Raw genomic sequence first — 20,854 nt, 5'->3', positions numbered from 1 at the left:
TGACCGTATGCACATAAAGAACTTCTAATCACAATTCAATAGCGAAATTGGCCTGAACGATTCACGCAGCTTAAGATCCTTATTCGGTTTTAGGATCACACTCATTGTAGCCTCAACCCCCTCCCAAGTATGTGGGAGAGGGTTACACCCAGAGTGGATATCCTCTTTCAACCTAGTAAAAACTGTTGCTATCTTATCCTTTAAGGCCATATACAGCTCACTGGGTACGCAATCTGGGTCTACGGTCTTACCCTTCCTACTGTATTTCAACACTCCATTCACCTCTAGCTGAATCCCCTGATTCAGAAAAATCCTTTGTTCAGTCTTGAGCCGCGGGGGTAGGGACTAATTTCAACAAATCTCTATAATCGCCTCGGACTCCTATGAATACTCTGTATATAAATCCTGATAGAAGGTAACAAAGGAATTTTTTTTGTCCTTACTTTTAGTCATCACCTCCCCCAAAGTCTTGGCCTTAATCCTTCTAATCATGTTCCTCGTTTGACTGAATTTAGTTTTCCAGGTCAGGAGCTTACCACATCCCTCCCCATATTTGAAGTGTGGTAGGTTGCCCGCCTCCCTCTTTTTGAATAACTTCTCTTCCAGAGACCCTGCAAAATCTTCCTTAGCCTCCTGAAACTTGCTCGTTTGACAAACTCACTCCTCACCCACTCCACAGAATTATGAGCTACACCTTGTAAATACAGAATGCTCTCTTCCAGGTCCTGAATGTTGTTTCTATCCTTTATATTCTTAAACACTTTGCTCATGATCTTAACCCTTATAAACGCCTTGAAGGAGTCCCAAACTATGTGAAAATACTTGGAACCCTAATTTAATTCAAGGTACCATTCTTTCTCTGCTCTTAAATGCCATCACCACCTGGTCCAATAAACACTTTCTAGCCAAAGTCCTCCTTAGTTGGAACTGACCTCTGCATCAAAGAATTCTTCAGCATGATGACCGAATGATCTGGCAAGTGCTATGGAAGATGCAGCACCTTCTTCACATAGTTTACAACTCTCAGACCTACCATGAAGTAATCAACCCTGGGAAAGTGACCATACGTCTTACTGTGGTGGGTATACTCCCTAGCATTACATGCCCTCTGTCTCCACACATCACATAAGGCCAGGTCCTTAATCATTAGGCTCACTGTGCCTGGACCATGGCCAGGCTCGCTGTCTTTCTCCCAGTAGACTTATCTAGGGTACTATCTAGCAAGACAATATAATCCCTCTACCCCCTCCATCCAACCAGCTGAAACCACCAGGGCATCTCCATAGTACCTTGTTGCTGTTTTGACCCATCAGATCCTAGGGGAGATGAACGAAGATGTATGAACCCATATATGAAAGATACTTACCTCCCCAAAGAACAACTCTGTTGCCATATGCAATTTGAAAAATACGTGGGGCATCAATGCAGATACTTCTCATTTCACTGACCTGAGACCTTTAACTCAGTTTTTCCAATTTCATATAAATATAGTTCTTTCTATAAAGAAAACTGGCATCCCATTTTGAGTCAATTTCATTATTCTTAGCAGTGATCTTCTACATCAGTGATACTCAAAGTACGGACCGGGGGGGGGCGCTTGAGGCCCTCTTGACCTCTACATGCAGCCCCCCCTCTTCCTCCCCCCCCCTTCCCGGTGAACAGCAGCACAAGCTGCTGTTAAATTGCTGAGCACTAATATTCAGAATTTTTTTTAAATAAATGAGCAAGCATTTATTATCCTGCCAATAAATAAATGCTTGCCTGTTTATTTAACATTTTTTAGACCACCTTACACAATCCCTGACTTAACCAGATGCCCTACCGCCACCATGCTGGCATCAGTGCGGCCCTTGGTCACACCACAGACCGTACTTAGTGGCCCCATGGCAAATGTTTGCGAGTACCCATGCTCTACATGGTTCATTTCAGTAAATTATTGAATATTCTTTAACACTCCCAATAATCAGAATTGGTGAACACATCTATACCTGTTCACTTAACTGCAGTGGTAGAATACTTGCATAACTAGTTTGATTATGTTATGTATGCCAGTAGATTCCAAATTCAAAACTCTAGGGGCCTGCTTAGAGAGTCCAAGAAAGCCCCGGACAACGCATCAGTTAGTCCAGTCTATTATTTGAATCTGTTTTGCAGGGATAGCCCTTTTTCTCCATTTGTTATCTGGTCATGTGAATCTTTTTCACTTGCCATCATTATAGCAAATGGTTCTGTACTAATAGATTGAATTGCCATTAAGGTTCCCAGGAAAGTGCAGAAATCGCCAATTCTCGAACTGCAAAAATTTCGGCCGGTAAAACCATTTGCTTTCAGGAGTCAGTCCCTTACATATCCGGCTATTCATGTCAAAATGCTGGGCTAGATCAATTTGTGTACTAATGAGTTTAAGCTATCCAGGCATCTCTTGTCAAAAGTCAAAATTATCTTTGTGACTCCCAAAAAACTTAGCAACAAGGCAAGCTCTTTTTTGTTCATGTGAGCCACCACTCTTTTACACCCTGTGCCCCCTATTATTGTTGCAGTCCGGTCATGAGCAGGGCACTAGTGGAGAACACCTAGCAGGAATGTAAACCCTATTTATGTCATAAACCAGTGTGTCCAGTTTGTGAATCTTGAAGGCTAATAGTATACTAATTGCTGAAGAATTTATTTATGTGGGAAAGCCTTCAGCTGAAAACAAAAGCATGTTTTTGGGGGGGAGGGGGATATTGCTTTGTGAAGTATTTTGTTGGTCTCCTGTCTGAAGAGCCAAGAGCAATTAAAAAGAGTACATCATTTTTCAAGTTAAGTGTGAACCTTGCTGAATTTGTCTTTTTTCCTCACTAGGAGTTGCTGCCACCAAGTTACAAAACAAGAAGTTCTACCCCATGGTGTGCTCCACAGCCGCCAAGAGTAGCATGAAGGTGATTCGCTCCTGCTCTAGCCGCACCTCTCTGCAGTACCTGTGCTGCGTCCGATTGGGCCAACTACTTCCTAACTGTACTGACACACTCGAGACACTGCCCTTACCTCCAGGCCTCAAGCAGGTTCTCCACAACAAGCTGGGCTGGGTGTTAAGTATGAACAGCGGCACACTAAGGGGCAAGACTCTGAAACTGAAATCGCCAACCACAGCGTCAACATCTTCAGCTGCTTCTTCGTCCTCGGGAAGTGACTCCGACAGCTCCTGCAACTTGGATGCCGAGCAGTGCCAGCGAAAGCGCTGCCGGCGAATGTAACTTCTTTTCACTGAAGACTACCTTTCTTTCTCCCTCCTCCACCTGCCTCGGTTTTCGTGTAATTTTTGCCTTGGTTTAGGGTGGAGAAGACCTCATTACTTTTAACAAGTCTGAGAACAGATTTTGAAGCATAACATTTCCCTCCAGCAGGCCCGTGTCCTGCAAAGAAGTAATTTTGCTATGGTGTTTCGACGGTGCAGGACTGTAGAAACGATTAGGCTCGTTTGGCCCAGACCCCAGAAGAAGTGGTTTTTGTGGTTGGGTGAAGGATTTTTGGGCTTTTTTGGAAAAGTCACAAAAGTTGAACTTTTTTCCATCAAAGGTCTTTGCAGTACGATTATCCTGTATTAGCAGACCAGCTGCTTCATCGCTGTACCTTTTACCCACCTTGTTAGTCAAACACTGCTTCTTGACACCAGAGACTATTCTGAAAGTTGGTCACAGTGGTTCATGGTGTTGTCCTTCCTCCTATTTCGGGCTTTTCGGTTCCGGCATTATCCATGGGCATATGTTTGCTTGTGTCACAGTCCTTTGGAAGCATTATCCCCAAGCTTCGTATTTCTTCCATTGCTCCTACCTCCTTGCATTGGTCATGCCTAAAATTGTTTAACAAAAGTAAATAGGCATTTTTTATTATTTTTTTGAAAGCGATTAAGATGGATTTGTTTTTTAGGTAAAATAATCGGCTGTTTTCATTATGTTTGTAAAAAATTGCCTATCTTACTAACGTGTTCCTTCACCCAGAAGGTTAGTAGGACTGAAGTATCCATGACTTCTACTGCGTTGCTTGCAGACTGAAACACACAGCATTGATCAGTTTTCAGGCAAAATTGTACTGCAGTGTCTTAATCTGCATTGGGTGGCAGCACAGTGGTATAGAAGGTTGACAAAGTGACTCCTCTTCCAAGTTTTTATATTGCCTTCTTTCCCTCCTGCACCAATAAACCGGCTATCACCGTTTCACCCTTTCGGAGAAGGAAGGCTGCAGATTTTTAAAGAGCTTGTTAAGGATTGCATCAGAAGTCCTGGCTGAAATCCACCTGATCATTTGTGTAATTTTATAGTTTTTGTATTGCACTTGCTCTGTCCTGCTGCTACATAATGATTTACCTGAAAAAAGATTGTAGGCAGATCAATATAAGGAATGGGCAGGGCCCTGGGTGACTGAAGAGCAGAACGTCTCAAACATTTCCCAGAAGATTGACCCATTTTTCATTCAGTTACATTGCTCCCCGCATTTTCGCCATTGCTAAGGTGTTTCTGGCGTACAATTGACTAATCTGCACCCACAAGAAGACCCATTGTGGCTGTCGGCAAATCCCTGCCCATCCTCCTTTGGGGTTGTAGCCTACAGAAAGGAAACCTGAGACACAGCTCTTTAGAGGAAAACACTAAATTATGGCTTCGTGAAATCTAAGCTGTCAACGATTTAGATGTTTTAACGGCTAGATTCACTCCGTGTTCTCTGATGAGAAAAACTGTTTTGCTGTCTCTTTCCCCAAACAAACTTTTTACTTGTGAAAATTAAGACACTACCACTATGACATTGCCTATTTTTCAGACCCTTGGGATTTGCTTTTAGATTTTTATACCACAGACGGTTATATAGCCAACCTGACTAGACCATAGGAAAGTGGCAAGTAAAATGTGCTAGCTTAGTTAAAAAAAATGTAAAAGGATGCTTGTGTGGTCTGGGTGACATCCCATTGCATGCTGGATTTTCTTTCTTTATACTCCTCATATGGCCACACACCCAGCTGCTTATGCAGCTGTTACGCATAGGTAGATTGCCCTATTGCTTGAACGCCATGATGTAAGCACTGGACTAAATGGAAAACAGCTCGAAATAGCTGGTCATTGTTTGCAGGTCTCTGCAAATTAATTTACTTTCTACAATATGTGTAATGCCTACTTTTCATTCTTGAGAGGTTTGTGCTATGGTAGAATCTCAATACAGGTCCGAAATGTGTTGGGGTTTAGGAGGGGTCAGAAAACTGCACTAGTGTTTGAGACTTGATCCAGTGCAGGTCAACCTCCAGCTTTCGGATTTCCTTGCTGAATCCAGCGGAGGCTAGAAAGCAGATCTTTGTGAATGGATCCAGTGGGGATTTGAAATTACTGTATTCTCAATGCTAGCTTCATTGTTATATAGAAATCTGCTTGGTGTTTTTCAAGCTGAATCCAGCAGGTATCCGAGAACTGCTCCAGAATGTATGTATGTATCTATTGGTGGTCCTAAAGCTCCATATATCCTTGACACTCAATCCTATATCGGTTAGAAGGCTGATCTAAAATCTGGAAATTGGCTTAAGTGGAGGCCTGACTTCTGTTCCCGGGTATGTGGCTTGAATTTGTTACTGTTACAAGAGAGCAAGCCAAAGTCAGCAGAATTCAGAATGCTACTTGGAGTCTTGGCCAGCACTTGTACCCCAGCATAATGTTAACTTAGCAACACAGAACTGGATCTGGAGGGGAAATGAATAGTATTCCAGGCTTGCTAGACAGGAGAGAATAGAAACCTGAAATATGCTGCACCATCTAGAAAATACAACTTTCTGAGATCAAAAAGCCATCTTTAGACCATGTCGTCTTGGGATCTAGCAGTGGTCTAACCGCTACTAGGAACTCAAGACTGAATTCAGGTGGAGTCAGAAAGTTGCTTCAGGGTCTCCTGACTAGATCCCACAGGAGACCAACACGATCCAGGATATTATTTGTGAGCCAGAGTTGTGGAATCAGATCCAATATGTTGAGACTAGATTCACTGCGGGACCGACTGAAAGCTGCTTCAAGACCATGAAGGGCCAGAAAATGTTTCTGATATTGAGACTAGATCCAAAAGCTGCTAGAAAGCTGTTAGAGGATGAGATCAAACATTTTGACAGGAAGTCATGTTATTTGATTTGTAAGTAATGGAGTGCCCCGAAAGGCTTCTTGGCACTAATGATTTTATGGTGCTGATGTGGGGAGATGGCATTTCTGGGTGATTAGTTTCAACAGACATTATTTCAGGGATCTCACTATGGGAAGGCACCATTTAAATGCTGGAAAGATTGTACATATTGCATTTCTGAGGTGCTTCTTTGGGCTGACAGTGTTTGTGGGATGTTGATGTGTTCAGACAGTATTTCTGTAGAGCTTGTTTTAGTGGCTTGCATTCCTAGGGAGCTGATTCAGGCTGACAGAATTTCCGAGGCCCAGCCATGCATACACTAGATTTTTTTTATTCTCTTGAACACAGATTTGCTATTTCTGTTACATTGGACTTTTCTGGTGCCTTGGTAAGTGCAGAGGTGGCTATTCTAGGTTGGAAGCTCAAAAGAATAGGATATCTTGATGAAAAGGAAAATAACATCCATTTTCCTAGCCACAGTAATTTCTTGCTGGAGTTTTCTGGACTGTTTACAGACAACTGTCTTATCGAGATCTACCCTCATAGGCTCCCACCTCCCTGGTCTTCTCTGCGCCAGTAGTGCTCTTCACAATAGAGACTCAGTCAGCCGCGATCTCCTGCAGTCAAGATGTAAATGTCTAACCCGTCTTTATCAAATTTAAAATGGCTACTGGGTCTCCCAACTGTACTCATTTACACTACCTTCACAGGTGGTATTGTAGGTGGCATAAATCTGATATTGCACCCCCAGTGGGCAGTAACTAGCTCAGTTGTTCCACAGAATTAGGAATTAAGTTAATTCACGTGGTTTTAAAAGCTTAAGCACCTTTGAGATGCTAAGGCGTTGAAGCCCACACAATATCACAGTTGCTGACATTTGCTTTTCGGTGCTTATAGTGAATGCTATATACCTGTGTAAACAGTTTGCCCAGCTTTGAATTGCAGACCATGGATCTTGCTGTGCCACCATCTTGGTGACCTCTGTCTAACTCCTTGCCGAACAAAAACTGGAGTGTGGTTTGTGGGGGTTCATGAGGCCGGAGGAGCGCAGTTTAAAGGTAGTATATTTCTACCCTCCAAAAAGATGTGTACTTTCTATGAAAACATAATCTTACAGTAGTGGAAAAAGACGTTAATTCTGTAAGTGCAGTAGTCGCAACCTAAGCATTACTCACTAGGCAGAAGCGGAAAAGTTGCACACCTTGCGGTCTGCCCTGAGCTTGTAATTGGTTTGTAATGTTATCCTGCCATCATTTCTGATAAATTGCCATTGGTTTTCTTGATTGGTGTTTGGGTTCAAATTGAGATGTAATGTCCCTAGTTTGAGTGAGTGAATTTTGCTTTTCTCCAGTCTAGGTTTTTTTATTGTGTGAAACACATGAGTGTCAAAATGAAAAGTAATGTGGGTATATCCTCAGGGATGTCTGCTGTTTAATACCGCAGCCTGTACCATGGGTCGACAGTCTGGGTTAGCTTTGCCGTCTGAAGCTTGAGCCTGTACACATGTGTATTCTCAGGGATAGCTTTGATGTCTGCAAGCGTCAACCTGTAGGAGGCTTGTCTTTTGGTCCTGAAATCGTAAACCCATCAATGGCTGTGCCGACTGAGAGTACTGCTTGTAACTTGGGTGCTTCCTTGGAATAGACCTGCTGTTCGAGGCATGAGTCTGTACCATACCATAGTTATACTCTCAACATGTAATGGCACTGTGCTGTCAGGAATAGCCATGGACTGCTATGATGTCTGAGGCTCGAGTCTTAACGTAGATATAATCTCGGCTACAGTTCTTCGTTTGATTGTCTAAGCCTTCAGCCTAAGGGTAATATTTGGGATCAATTTTCTAATGCTCGACATTGAACGCTAGGATTTATCTCATACACAAATCGTATGTTAGCGAGTTGTGGTATCAATATGAAGTGTTAATAATGTGCCTATTAGACTTGCCAACTGAATTTAAATTTTCAGTGACTTGAGAGAGATATATATATATATATATATATATATATATATTTAGATATAGATATATATATATAGACATAGATATATATATTGAGAAAGTGAGAGAGATAGTATGTTTATCCTCCGTGCACTGCTTCTTTCTGTTCGCAAGATGTTCCTGTAGATGGCAGGAGACAGTTATTGGTAAACAGCACTAGAACACTTATCAAGTCTGTGGTCATAGGCAACATTTGGACTTGTTGTGACCTTCTAGCCGCCAGACGTAGCAGTGGTGGCCCTTGAAGCATTTTCTGACATGAAGGACACTGTCTGCAGAGGGCAGCATCATTAGAGGGTAGAGCGGTTACCATACTTCGAGAAAGGCTGCCCGGGCTATCTTCTGGACTCCTGTTGGAAATAGTATTGTGTCAGATAGTAATCATTAATTGGATAGTATAATTTTTTTGACTAGGAGTTCTAAAACTTTCTCTCCCGTTGGCGCCTTTTTAAGCCCTGGGAAAGTTGTGAGAGGCCATTGTGTGGTGCACAGCTTTGTGGAACTGAAGGCCCATAACCTTGCACATTCTTAGTGATTTTAAGCTGGAGCTTTTCTCTTCCAAATCCATTTTTATTTTAAGATGTGCACACTATTAGATGTGTTCCACCCACCATCCCATGTGAAGGCTGCTTTGGCTGGCATCAATTTGATGGACTATGATGGCTCTCGTACTTAGTGAGAGGAAATGACGTTACATTTAAATGAAGTTGCTGAAGGGTGGAAGTATAGAAGTTATGTTTTAAACTCAGGTGGATAAAATAATGGACAAGGTATGTACTAGTTGAGATGTATGTGAGCTGGCAGATAGACTTTCCCATGTTTCTGATATCACAAACCCCCCAACAACCTAATCATCGCCTGGAAGGCTGAGGAAGACTATTCCTTGCATTGTACCTGTTTTTGCACACAATGTATCCTTTCATCAGGCTGCATGACTTGATATTATCTTTCTTTATTATGAGCCACAAATTACACCTTTCCGCTCCTGTAATCATAGAAATGGTTTTCTTAGTGAAATATGGTGAATTAAGCTCAGGGTCACTCCTCACTTTGCTAAATGTAAATGTCTGTGGGTTATAAAATAAATGGAGTTTGGGTGGTACTGTACCTCATTGCACATTTGTATAGGTTAGCATTTAGCTGAAATATGGTGCTGGTTGAGAAATGGCTTTTGTGTATAAAGCGGCTATGTTTCCTTTGTATCACCTCTAAAGATGTTCAGGATTCCTGTGTGGTCTATGAGGAAGTACATATGGCCACCTTGCATGGAATCATGAGTAGGCAACAGGAAGGACCGAGTTAGTACCTAAATAGCCCCTGTTTCCACTGGGGTAGCTCCTAGTTTTAATCATGGTAGCACCTATTGAAAGCCAGCCAAGAAAGACAACATTTGCAATCTCTTTCCGTGTCTCGAAATCAATGGACTTTGTTTCACGGGTAAAATGACAGCTTCATATCTTGATGTGTTATCCTGGACAACCTTTTTCAAACCTGCCATTGTCTATCCTAGTCTTTCTGTCTACACACGACCAGTGTTTTTATACCAAGTCTACTCTCATATCAACCTGCGGATGCCTGTCTCTTAGGCTGACGGACTGTATTGTCTTACCCCGTCTTACCCCATCTATCCCCATTACAAGTCAGACAGTTCAGCACTTTGTACTCAACAGTTTTACACCTGAAATGCCACCTGTATCAAGTCTATTTGCCTGTTTAAGAAAGTTCTTCAGGTATTGTGCAGTGCACATTAAATCTTTCTGTATACGAATTATAAATAAAAGTGAGGATAATTTTTACATTGTGGTATATAATTGTGTTCACTGTTTATTTGTATTTTTCTTTCATTTACCTTTGAGATTTTGAGACTCCATCTTAAGCAGAGAGACGCTTGACAAAGCCAATTGATACTGGATTGCTCGGAAATGCTGACAGTGTCCTATGGAACCTTAGAAAGGGCCACATGCAGAAGGAACACACTTCTTTTTGCAATGGTATTTGAGATCATAAGTGAATGAAATTGGTGACTTTTAAGGTTAGAAAATTCTAGGCAATGAGTGTTCTTTTATGTTTTTGGGGGAGATTTGCTGCTAATTTAGTTTGTTTTTGTTTTTTGGAAATCACTTTCTTTTGCTAAATATTTTTTAACTCTCAGCAGTGTTACTTGGGTATTGTGGATGAAAGTGTTTGCATTGTTTCGAATAAATGTTTGGGATGTTCTCCCCCTTAGAAATTTTGTTAGAGGGACTGTGCAGTTTAAAGTGTCCACTTGGTTCACATGGAAAATGGGAGTGACTTAAGAGACCACAGCCTTGCTCTGAACCCTAAGAATTTAGTTGGTGTCTTTCCTAGCTTGTTTTCATCGAGACACAAGTTAACCTAAGCCACTCCTGTTTGTTATTGTGACCTTCAGTTCACAGAAGGTATGACAATATTAGAATAGCAGCGCAAATTATGGTTTTCAGCCAATTACATAAACCCTACAAATTTCCGTGTGCTTGGTGATGTTGCTCGCAAAACAAATCCTGGCAGTCACCCTCGTCACATGGGGTTGGCTGACACCTATGCGAGGTCGAAATAATGGCGTGCGTAGTATTGAGACTGGAAATGTAAATATAAACAGATAAAATACAAACCATGCAGGAAACTGTTCAAAAGGAATGTGACCTTTTGCTTGTATATACTGCTGCTGCTGGTGGGGTTGATGGCTTAAAACTCAGTAGGAATGACCCTACATATTTTTGCTGTACCATCGGTGTAGGCCGCTGGTTCAGAATATGATGTACACCTATTGGTGAGGCACCCTGCACTGAGTCCAGGCAACTCGTAGCGATAGTTCTATTGGTCCCTAATAACCAATGCTCTCATATAGTAGATGTGGAGAGCAGCTAAGGCTGATTAAGGAGTGTGTAAAGTGAGAACATTACCATTCAGTCAGTCAGTAAAGCATACACACAAGAAAGAACCACACCAGTGTTGGAAAAATACCATGTATTTATTACACAACAACACTAAAACTACCTTGGTATATCTCCTACCTGGATATAGCAATACACAATAGAATATACTTCAAAACATGTAAGTAAAGCACATTAACCCCATGGATCCCTATGGGGGGCAAACCATATACTAAAAAAAGGAATGCGAGGTGAGTACCCAAATGAGACAACCACTCAAGAATCTGTGGACCAGGGGAGGCAAGAAACCACCAAAGGCAAGTAGCTAGGATTCCCAAGGTGCCAGGGTGTAGAGGTGATATGCCGGGTCAATGTCCACAAGATAGCATGGGGAAATTGCGGTTGGAGTTTTACGGATTCATGACTCTTCCCAGAGAACCCTGAGTAACCCGTTGGAATCAAGGAGGTTGGAGGATACTCCCACCTGTGGATACCCAGAGAACCAGGATACTTACACCAGGGATCCCGGTGCAAAGTAGTGTCGGAACCGCCTGTTGAAGTCAATGGAGGACCTCGGCTGTCTGGCGCTACAGAGTCTTGCGGACCAGGTCGGTGGAACCTAAACGTAGATTCTGGTCGGGAAGTACCTGCAAGGAGAGGGGACAGAGTCCAAACCACCCAGAGTCACCCAGAAGGATCAGTAGCACCGAGCCAGCCATTGAATGGGGGTATTTTGCTGTAGCACAAAAGTCTTAATGATGCAACTGTGGAGCACAAGCGATGATGCAGAACCACAGGAGCCATCAATGAGCTGCCCTACACCGATTAAAGAATAGAGGAGGTTCAGTGGCCAGCAGGGCCACTAGCAAGCTTTGGCAAATGCAACAGACGTGTTGCAGGAAACAATACTTAGTTGCCGATCATCCAGGTCTGTGGGACTCACCCAGCTAGCGTAAGTCACGGGCGGCCCTCAGGTGCCAGCAGGAATCAATGGGGACCCCAGGAGTACCCTCTGGTGGCAGGCACAGTGAGTCGCATGAAGGTCTTGGCAGCACACAGAAGATGGATGCCCACATCGCTGGAGAAGCAGGGAGGATGTCACTCTTGGGGCTGTGTGCTGTTAGAGGCTGGGCAGGGGGATTGACCTCTTCCTTAGTGTTGTTTTGTGCCAGAGCGGGAGCCAATGGGCTCCTGATCTGAGCCAACCTGGTTTATGCAAGGAGAGCACCAAATGTGCCCTTCAAAGCAGTCTGGATGTGCTCGGAAGCACCCACACCCTAGCCTAAGACACCTAATTTTAAAGGAGAGGTGACTACACCTCTCCTCTATAGGAAATCCTTTTTTCTACCTTCCACTGCCCAAGTTAAGCTCAGCAGCTGAAGGGCAGAACAGTGTCTGGGGTCAGCAACAGCGCCACCTTGCACGCAGACCCTGCAAGGCTACACAGGTAGACGGGGGTGGGTCTTCCAAGGAGACCCCTAGTACATGGTATCCTGCAACTAACACTAGAATTAATGTAGTTGCATGATGCCAACATGTTTGATACCAACCATGCCCAGGTTCGTTGAAGCCATTATGTAGTTGGACATCTCGACTTGGCCAGAGTCCACTACATACCTTAAAACAGCTTTCCGAAACGTACAAAGCCAGAGATTGGACTCTGGGGTTTGTGGGGGTATCTCCACTCGTGCAGGGACACCCTCACACTTAGAACCATATACACTGCCTATGGGCTGTAAGGCCTACCTTAGAGGTGACTTATAAGTTTTAAGTGCAGTGACCGGATGTAATGAAGAGGAAGTTCTTCCTTGGCCGTTTCTGGTACGTCATCAAACAATCTGACTTTTTCATTACAGGCCAGTTATTGTGCCTTTAACACGACCTCCGCAACTCCTTAGGAGGTGGACCTCCTCGCAAGCACAAAAGGGAAGGACTTACTCGTCGCCTGGTGTGACCAGGAAGAAGTGATGACATCACCGGAGCAACGCTGTGTTACTGGAATTCTTGACCAGAACGCTGAGGTGACTAAAAAGAGAATTCATCAGGAAGTTGAAAGCAACTCCTCCACCGGCCGAGAAGCTGACACTGTCTAGTTACCTCCCACATCAGACAAGAACACAGATGAAGCAGACCGCTGAGAGGTTATCAGGCCCAACCACTCTCCCGGAGTCACATGGATTCATCAGGGTCTTGGTGGGAGGACTGCGGACCGGACCTAAAACGAATACTAGGATAAAGTACTGTTGATAACCAGCACTCCTTGTTTATGTTGTTTAAATAAAGAGACCACGCTTGGAATTGAAAACTAAGCTTTGTGGTGGTACATTTTAAACACTGTCTGCACTTACCCAAGCTGACCAGTGGTGCAGAATGTGGGCATGAAACCCATCTGGATTCTATTGTATTCTTCGGAATGTATGAAAGCGCATAGCTACCCAATGGGCTTCCAAGCGCTGTTGGACGGTATACACCCGTTACAACGGATCTTTTACTCCGCAGACCCATTACAACGCGACCATTACTCCGCATACCATTACAACGCATTGCGCTGGGGGGCGCTCTAGGATAGGGAATAAGTATAATTTACTATCCAACACCTTCCCTAGGGTCCACGGGGACTGGAGTTAGAATAGTAAATTATACTTACCACTATCCAGCGCCCCAAGGCGCTATGCGTTGTAACGGTATGCGGAGTAAAAGTCGCGTTGTAATGGTCTGCGGAGTAAAAGTATGCGTTATAACGTCATACATCCCTGTTGGACTGATTAGAGTTAGTGAATTAGAAAGCTAAAAACCTTTAAGACTTGGGGAAGAGATAGGTTTTGAGTTTTTCCTCAAATTAACAAAATTGTCCTCTTATCTAATACTAGTTGGCAAGGAGTTCTAGAGCTCTGGGGCAAGATAACTGAGTGATCTGCCCCCACTTCTAGCTCTCTTAATTCTGGGAACAGAGAGGAATTCAAGATGATTTGATCTCACATCCCTGTTGGCCTTATAGGAGTGGCAAGTTGCTGTAAAACGGAGGGGTCAGTGTAATGCTCTGCCTAATGTAAAATGCATAGTGCCTTAAACTGTATTCTAGAACTTATAGGCAGCTAGTGGAGGTACTTAAGACCTTGCCAGCTGACAGCAGGCCTAGCAGGATCCGGGCTGCAGCATGAGGTGAGGTTCTTTTATCACAAATTTTGGGCTGTCTAGATTCAGCGAGTTGCCGTAATCAAGGTGTAATAAAATTAGCTCTTGTATTAAGACTCTCTGTGATTCTACTGGGATCCATTTAAAAACTCTTCTCAAGGCTCTCAAAAGGGAAAAGCAGCTGCCCGTCACCTCTTTTTCTGGGGAGGCCATGATTAATTGGTTATATAGGAGCATTTCAAGACTCTTTACCTCTAGCTGGGGAGAAAGACATTTGCCCACAGTGGATGGCGAAAAGATCTCTTTCCAGTGAGATGGGATGTTTCCCAAAACTAGCATCTCTGTTTTCCCACCATTCCGTTTCAGGGAACTAGCTGCCATCCACTCACACACTTTTACTAAGCAGCAGTGAAGATTTTCAGAAACCGAGACCATGTCAGGTGACAGCGTGACAATCAGCTGGGTATCGTCTGCATAGGATACCTTCTTTAATCCGAAGCAATATGCGGTATTTGATAGCGGGTGGACGTAAATATTAAATAGCGTGGGGCTCAAGGACTAGCCCTGAAGGACCCCACAAAACAGCTGATGACTCGAGGAAGGGAAGAAACCCTTACTGACCTGAGAACTGCGCTTGTCCAGAAATGAGGCCAACCATTTCAGGGCCCTTCCAGTAATCGCAACTTCTTCTACTCTACAGAGTAGGGTGGGGTGGGCACCCGTAATGAAAGCTGCGCTCAAGTCCAAGAGGATCGGAGCCACTGATCCACCTGTGTCTATTACCAGCTTCAAATCTTCTGTGGCTCTCAATAGAGCAGTTTCTGCACAGCAGCCGGCACGAAATCCGGTTTAAGTAGGATGTAGTATTTTGTTAGTTTCCAAGTGCTTGGTGATATTTCTATTCATCACTTTCTTTTTTACTGACACCTGGTAGGAGAGAGATGGGTCTATAGTTTTTTATAGTTTCAGGATCAAGATTTAGTTTCTTTAATTATGGCCGGATCATGGAATGTTACACATTCTTCTGGAACACTGCAGCTTTCTAAAGAGAGATTAAACAAATCTGTCGGAGTAGTATGCATCATAGGACCCCCCTTTAGTAGGATGTCAATTGGCGCAGGGTTGAGAGGAGAACCAGATTTAGTTGTTCCATTTCGAGTACCATATAATTGAATGTTTAACTGACTTCAAATGGGCAGGGTTCCTAGCCCCGGATAAGATGGATAACATTGTGCATCAGCTCATAGAGGTACAACACAATTTGGAATGGGTCCTCAAAAAACATGGACTGAGCTGAAATTAATCTGACTGTTTTCGCCAATGCTATTACAGCTCCGGTGTGAGAATATGACTAAAATGTCAGAAGGACAAACAATCCTGGTTGTGGGATTAGTATAAGGTAGAGGGAATGTCACACCTGGGACCATGATACCTTTTCAGAAATACATGTCCGGTGAGGATCCTGTGGCTTTCTTTTTAAACTTCAAGTGGGCTGCCCAAGCAAGCAACTGGTCAGTTGATAGATGGCCTTTTTATTTAGCCCCCTTACTAACTGGAGAGGCACAAGCAGCCTATCAAATAACCTGTAAAGATGATACCGCGACCTATGGAGATAGTAAGAAATATATTTTGGATTGTCTAGGAGTTGAAGTTCAGACCCATAGACTTAGATTCCGGAAGGAAAGAGAGTTACCAGGAGATACTCCCAAAACCCTCTTCTATAAAACGAAAGATGCCACCGACAGATGGCTGAAACGTCTTGAGTACACAAAAGAAGAGATAATGGACAAAATATACTTAGAGCAATATTAGCATTGCCTTTCAACCCCCCCCCCCTCCCCTCGCCAAAAGAAATAACATGGTGGTTTATCTTTGGAACACACTGTTGAAATAGCCACTACTTTTACACAGGCTCAATCTCAGAATGTCCCTTCTGACTTTGAGCGTTCTATTAAATCCTCAGCTGGCCCCGTACTGTAGTATGAAAATGAGCCCTTTAAAATCAACCCGAGGTCTCCACAATTAAGACCTCACGACCAGACCCAATTGTTCATACTGGTCCACAATGTTATGAATGTTACAAGTGGGGCCCCATTGCCCTTTTTTAAAATAAAAAATCGAAAGAAAAGGGAGAAGAAGAACCCATAGATGTCAGCTATACACCTTGTACCATCCTTTTCGCTCAAGAAACAGGACCTGTATACTATTTGAGTCTGTGTGTTAACGGTAACTGGGTAACAGTTCCCCTGGACTCTGGGTGCCACCAGTCTATAGTCTAAGATGAACTAGTATACCTTTCTCAAAAAATACCTAATAAATAAGTAGGGATACGTGGTGTGAACAGAGATACCAAGACTTATCCCGTTGCCCAGCTTAAAATTACTAATGCTGCAGGTCAGGAAAGCACAGTAGAGGTTGGGGTATTGCCCTCCCAGAGAATATTATTCTAGGAACAGATAGTTCCTTTTTCTTAGACTTGTTACAAAGTAATACCAAAAGTCTAGGTGAAAAGACAGACAACTCTCCGCTTATACGTGTGGATCTTAAAGAATACCACTCTACGGATACATTCCTTTCCCCCTAACCTTGGTTTTAGACCAGCATTTTAGAATAGCCCAACTAAATGATAGCTCCTTACAGAATGTGTGGCGAGCAGCTCAAAATAACCTAAAGACACCCAGCACTGTATACCCTCTAACATAAAAAATGGGTTACTTTATCGATTGGGAAAAGCACAGGATACACCTCACCATACGACTCTAGGGGACAGCTTTTGTTCTTTGCTCACTCCCATCTTTTGGCAGGCCATTCTGGGTTTGAAAAACAAGTCCATTTCTGTAGCAAAATTTTTTGGGGCCTCGTATATATGCCCAGATCAAACAATATTGCCAAAACTGTGAAATATGCCAAAAGAAGAATGTCTACACCAACCACCTGAAGTCCCTTTGCATCCTCTCCCTTTAATCGGGAAACCTTTTGATAGGGATGGATCTTAGAGGATCCCTACTTTGCTCCATACAAGGATTCCAGTATGCCTTAGTAGATTATGCTACCTGTTAGCCTGAGGCCATTCATGAGGACTGCCACCACTCAGACTATCGCACACAACATAGAAACCTTTTCACGTATGGGCTTTCCCCAAGAAATTATTAGAGACCAGGGAACTCCTTTTGTTTATAATTTAACAAAACAAGTGTTACATTTGGGGGTCTCTAGTTGGCAGAGGTAGGTAATTTTGACCAAATTGGGACCCTTTTGTCTAGTCAGGGTAGGGGGGAACACTCGTAAAATAACCCCTGCTTCCCCCCTTGGTAACTTGGCACGAGCAGACCGGCTTATCTCAAAGGCAGTGTGTAAAGCATTTGTGAACACATACTGTAACCCAGTGACAACACTAGAGATGGACACCACACAAGTTGTAGTTTAAAAATAAGTATTTTTATATAGACTAAACACAAGACCACAAACAACAAAAATCCACAATACTGTACTTCAAAAATGGTAGAAATGGCTTAGTCCTCTTTAGATGTAAAATGCGACACTTTAAGTTCAATGGACCTTTGGATGCCTAACGCTATACAACAAAAGTGTTGCAGGGAAGGTGATGTGTTGGTTCGTTACACGAAAGAACGGTAATGTGTCGGGTCCCTACTGCTGCGTAGGGGATGCATAGGTTCTTCTCCGCATGGAGGTGATGCGTCGGTTTCTTACTGCGCTTCCGTGGCGAAGCGACCAGCAGTGCCGTGATGCAATGAAGATCCGGTGCAATGAAACAAAAATGGTGTCTTCTTGATGTGACACGATGCGTGCACTCCCGACGGCCGTGCGGCGACTCAACGATTCTTCTGAGCCGCGACAGGCCCTATGACATGCTCCTCCGGTGATGCGATGGCATCTGATGCGATGGCGACACTCTTCTCCGGTGATGTGAGATGCTTCGGCGATGTGACCGCGGCAACACCCTTCTTCAGTGATGCGACTACAGCGGCTGCGGCGGCGACACGCTTCTCCAATGATGCGACGGCATCTGATGTGATGCGACACTCTTCTCCGGCGATGCAAGGCACTTCTGTGAAGCGGCAGCGCCAATTCCCTTCTTCAGTGATGCGACGGCGGTGACATGCTTCTTCGTGAGTCGCGCTTCCAGCTCCTTGCGTCAAGCAGTCCCTCAGAAGGCTCAACACAACAGCAGGCACTTCAAAAGAGCTCCTGGGGAGCTGGTGGGTGAATTCTGTTGTCCCTGAGACTTCAGCAGGAGGCAAGCTCTATCTCAATCCCTTGGAGATCCTTCACAAGTTGAATTGAAAGTAGCACAAAGTCCTTTCTCCTTTCTTTGGCAGTCAGGCAACCACTGCAGGCCAATCCCCCAAACAGCACTCTGCTTAGGGATAATCTCCTCCTCAGTTCCTCTGGTTCCTCTCCTCAGCAAAGGTTTTTCTTGTTTCCCAAAAGTGATCTAAAGTTCTGGGGTTTAGGTCCCCTCTTTTATACTCCTTTTCCCTTTGTTCTCTGAAGGCAGAGAGGCCTTTGACTAGTCCAAACCAGTTCTGGACAGTCCTGGAGCACTTTGTTGACAAGACTCCTTTCCTTTCACGGTCTAGGCCAGGGACATCCGACACACCACAGGAGGTGGAGCCAGCATTGTGGAGGAAAGGCACAGCCCTATTCAGGTCCCAGGTGCAACTCCTCCCACCCATCTACATGCAGATCTCACTATTCAGCCCTGTGCTGACTCACCCTGTCTCCTGGAATCCCCCAGCTCCTGTCACTCAAACTCCAGACAGGGAATACACAACCTTGCAGAGGCAGGCTTAGATAGGCAAGAAAATACCTACTTTCTAAAAGTGGTATTTTCAAACACAGAATGTTAAAACCAACTTCACTAAAAGATTTATTTTATCATTCTGAGTTCAGGTATACTAAACTCGAATTTCTACCTAGTTCCCCGAGTCAGTCAGATTTATAAGATGTAATAATCAAGCTGCCCATTCTGGCCTATGGGGGAACAGGTAGCCTTGCAATAGTGAAAAATAAAAATGGCTGTAATTCACTATTAGGACATGCCACACACACCAGGTCATATCCTACCGTTTATGTACAATGCACCCTGCCCTTTGGCCTACCATAGGGTTGACTAATATGCAGAAAATGGAAGGTTTAGGGACTGGCAAGTGGGTGCACTTGGCCAGTCAGCATGGCAGTAGCAGACTGCACACAGGCTCTGCAATGGCAGACCTGAGACACACTTTTACAGGCTGCTTCTGTGGGTGGCACAACCAGTGCTGCAAGCCCACCAGTAGCATTTGGTTTACCAGCCCTGGGCACCATCAGTGCACTGTACTAGGGTCTGACAAATAAACCAAACCAACCAACCAATCATGGAATCACTAATCCATACATCAATTTACCATAGGGAGCACTTGCACTGGGGCACTGAATAGCTGTGGCACTGAATAGCAGTGGCACAGTGCCCAAAGCATCTATAACCAGTAAAAACACGAGGCAACATCAAAAAATGGAAGGGAGACCCACACCAACAGTGCCAGGTCTAAAAACAAGTATGTAAACAGCTTGACATCAAGCGTTTGCAAACCTCTGTATACCACCCATAACCAGATGGTTTGGTGGAGCGCTATAATGGAAGCTTAAAATTACTACTTAAGAAAATGTTGTCTAGGGATGGCAAATATTGGGACCATCTTCCACCATTAACTCTATTTGTTTTTAGAAGTCGAGTACAAAGTAGCTTAGGAGCCTCCCCATTGAAATGTTTACTTGTCCGTAAACCCTGCTCTCTACTTAAATTTACTGAAAACGCTTGGGAAAAAGATGACGCGAATGAAGCCAATTCCCTATTGAAATATACCACTCAGCTTAAGTCGCACATAGGGAATTTGATGGCTCTGGCTCATGCCAATCTAGAAAAAAGGCAACATAGCCAAAAATACTTTTATGATAAAGTTAAAACGTGGAGGAAATGTGCGGTCGGAGACTGGATTTGATACTCGTGCCCACCTCTCACAAAAAGGTGAAAGCAGAGTGGCAAGGCCCTTACAAAATCACAAAGAGGATAGGTTGTGTTACTTACCAGTTACAGATCTCTCCCCAGAAAGAACAAACCTATCATATCAATCTTTTGAAAAAGTGATTAGGTCTTCCCTCTAAATAGGTATGTCAAGTGGAACAACCAGGAAATAGCATAGGAGAAGCTGATATAAAGATCTGTCCATAAAAGAGAAAGAAGAGCTGTTAGAGGTATTAAGACCATTTTCTAACATTTTTTTCTGACCTACCGGGTAGAAAAAATCTCGCTGTCCATTCTGTCCCTACCCAGGAGGGTATTTTAGTTAAACAACATCCTTATAGAGTTCCTACTGCCGGACGCCAGCCTATTCCAGCTGTGATAAAACAAATGTTACATATTGGCATCATAGTACATCTTCTAGTAACTGGTGCTCCCCAATCGTGCTCATACCAAAGCCTGATGGTAGCATACGGTTTTGTATAGAGTTCAGGGCAGTCAATAGGTGTCTCTAAATTAGACAGCTACCCCTTACCGAGGGTAGACAAGTTGATTGAGCAGTTAGGTGAGGCACAATACATACCAACAATAGACTTAAAGGAATATTGGCAGCTACCCATCAATAGTAAAGACCAAGAAAAAACGCATTTGCTACCTCTGATTGATGGTGTATATCAT

At 43.7% G+C, this 20,854-nt stretch overlaps 2 protein-coding genes across 6 annotated transcripts in view; one reads left to right on the top strand and one right to left on the bottom strand.

Annotated features, from left to right (window-relative positions):
- The window catches only part of SPSB3 (splA/ryanodine receptor domain and SOCS box containing 3), a 118,004-nt gene extending 108,083 nt beyond the window's left edge, over positions 1–9,921 (top strand). For all 5 annotated transcript variants that reach the window (XM_078662978.1, XM_078662977.1, XM_078662975.1 and 2 more), the window contains exon 7: positions 2,845–9,921. In XM_078662978.1, coding sequence (XP_078519104.1) covers positions 2,845–3,236 — 392 coding nt within the window. In that variant the 3' untranslated portion in view covers positions 3,237–9,921. The remainder of the gene's footprint in view (positions 1–2,844) is intronic.
- Positions 1–20,854, bottom strand: part of NUBP2 (NUBP iron-sulfur cluster assembly factor 2, cytosolic) — a 314,384-nt gene that overhangs the window by 246,324 nt on the left and 47,206 nt on the right. The gene's annotated exons all lie outside the window — the stretch shown is intronic.

Source organism: Lissotriton helveticus, chromosome 10 (genome assembly GCF_964261635.1).
Source record: "Lissotriton helveticus chromosome 10, aLisHel1.1, whole genome shotgun sequence".
Lineage (NCBI taxonomy): Eukaryota > Metazoa > Chordata > Amphibia > Caudata > Salamandridae > Lissotriton > Lissotriton helveticus.
The sequence above is the reverse complement of the archived record's forward strand: the minus strand, read 5'-3'. Positions and strand labels throughout refer to the sequence as shown.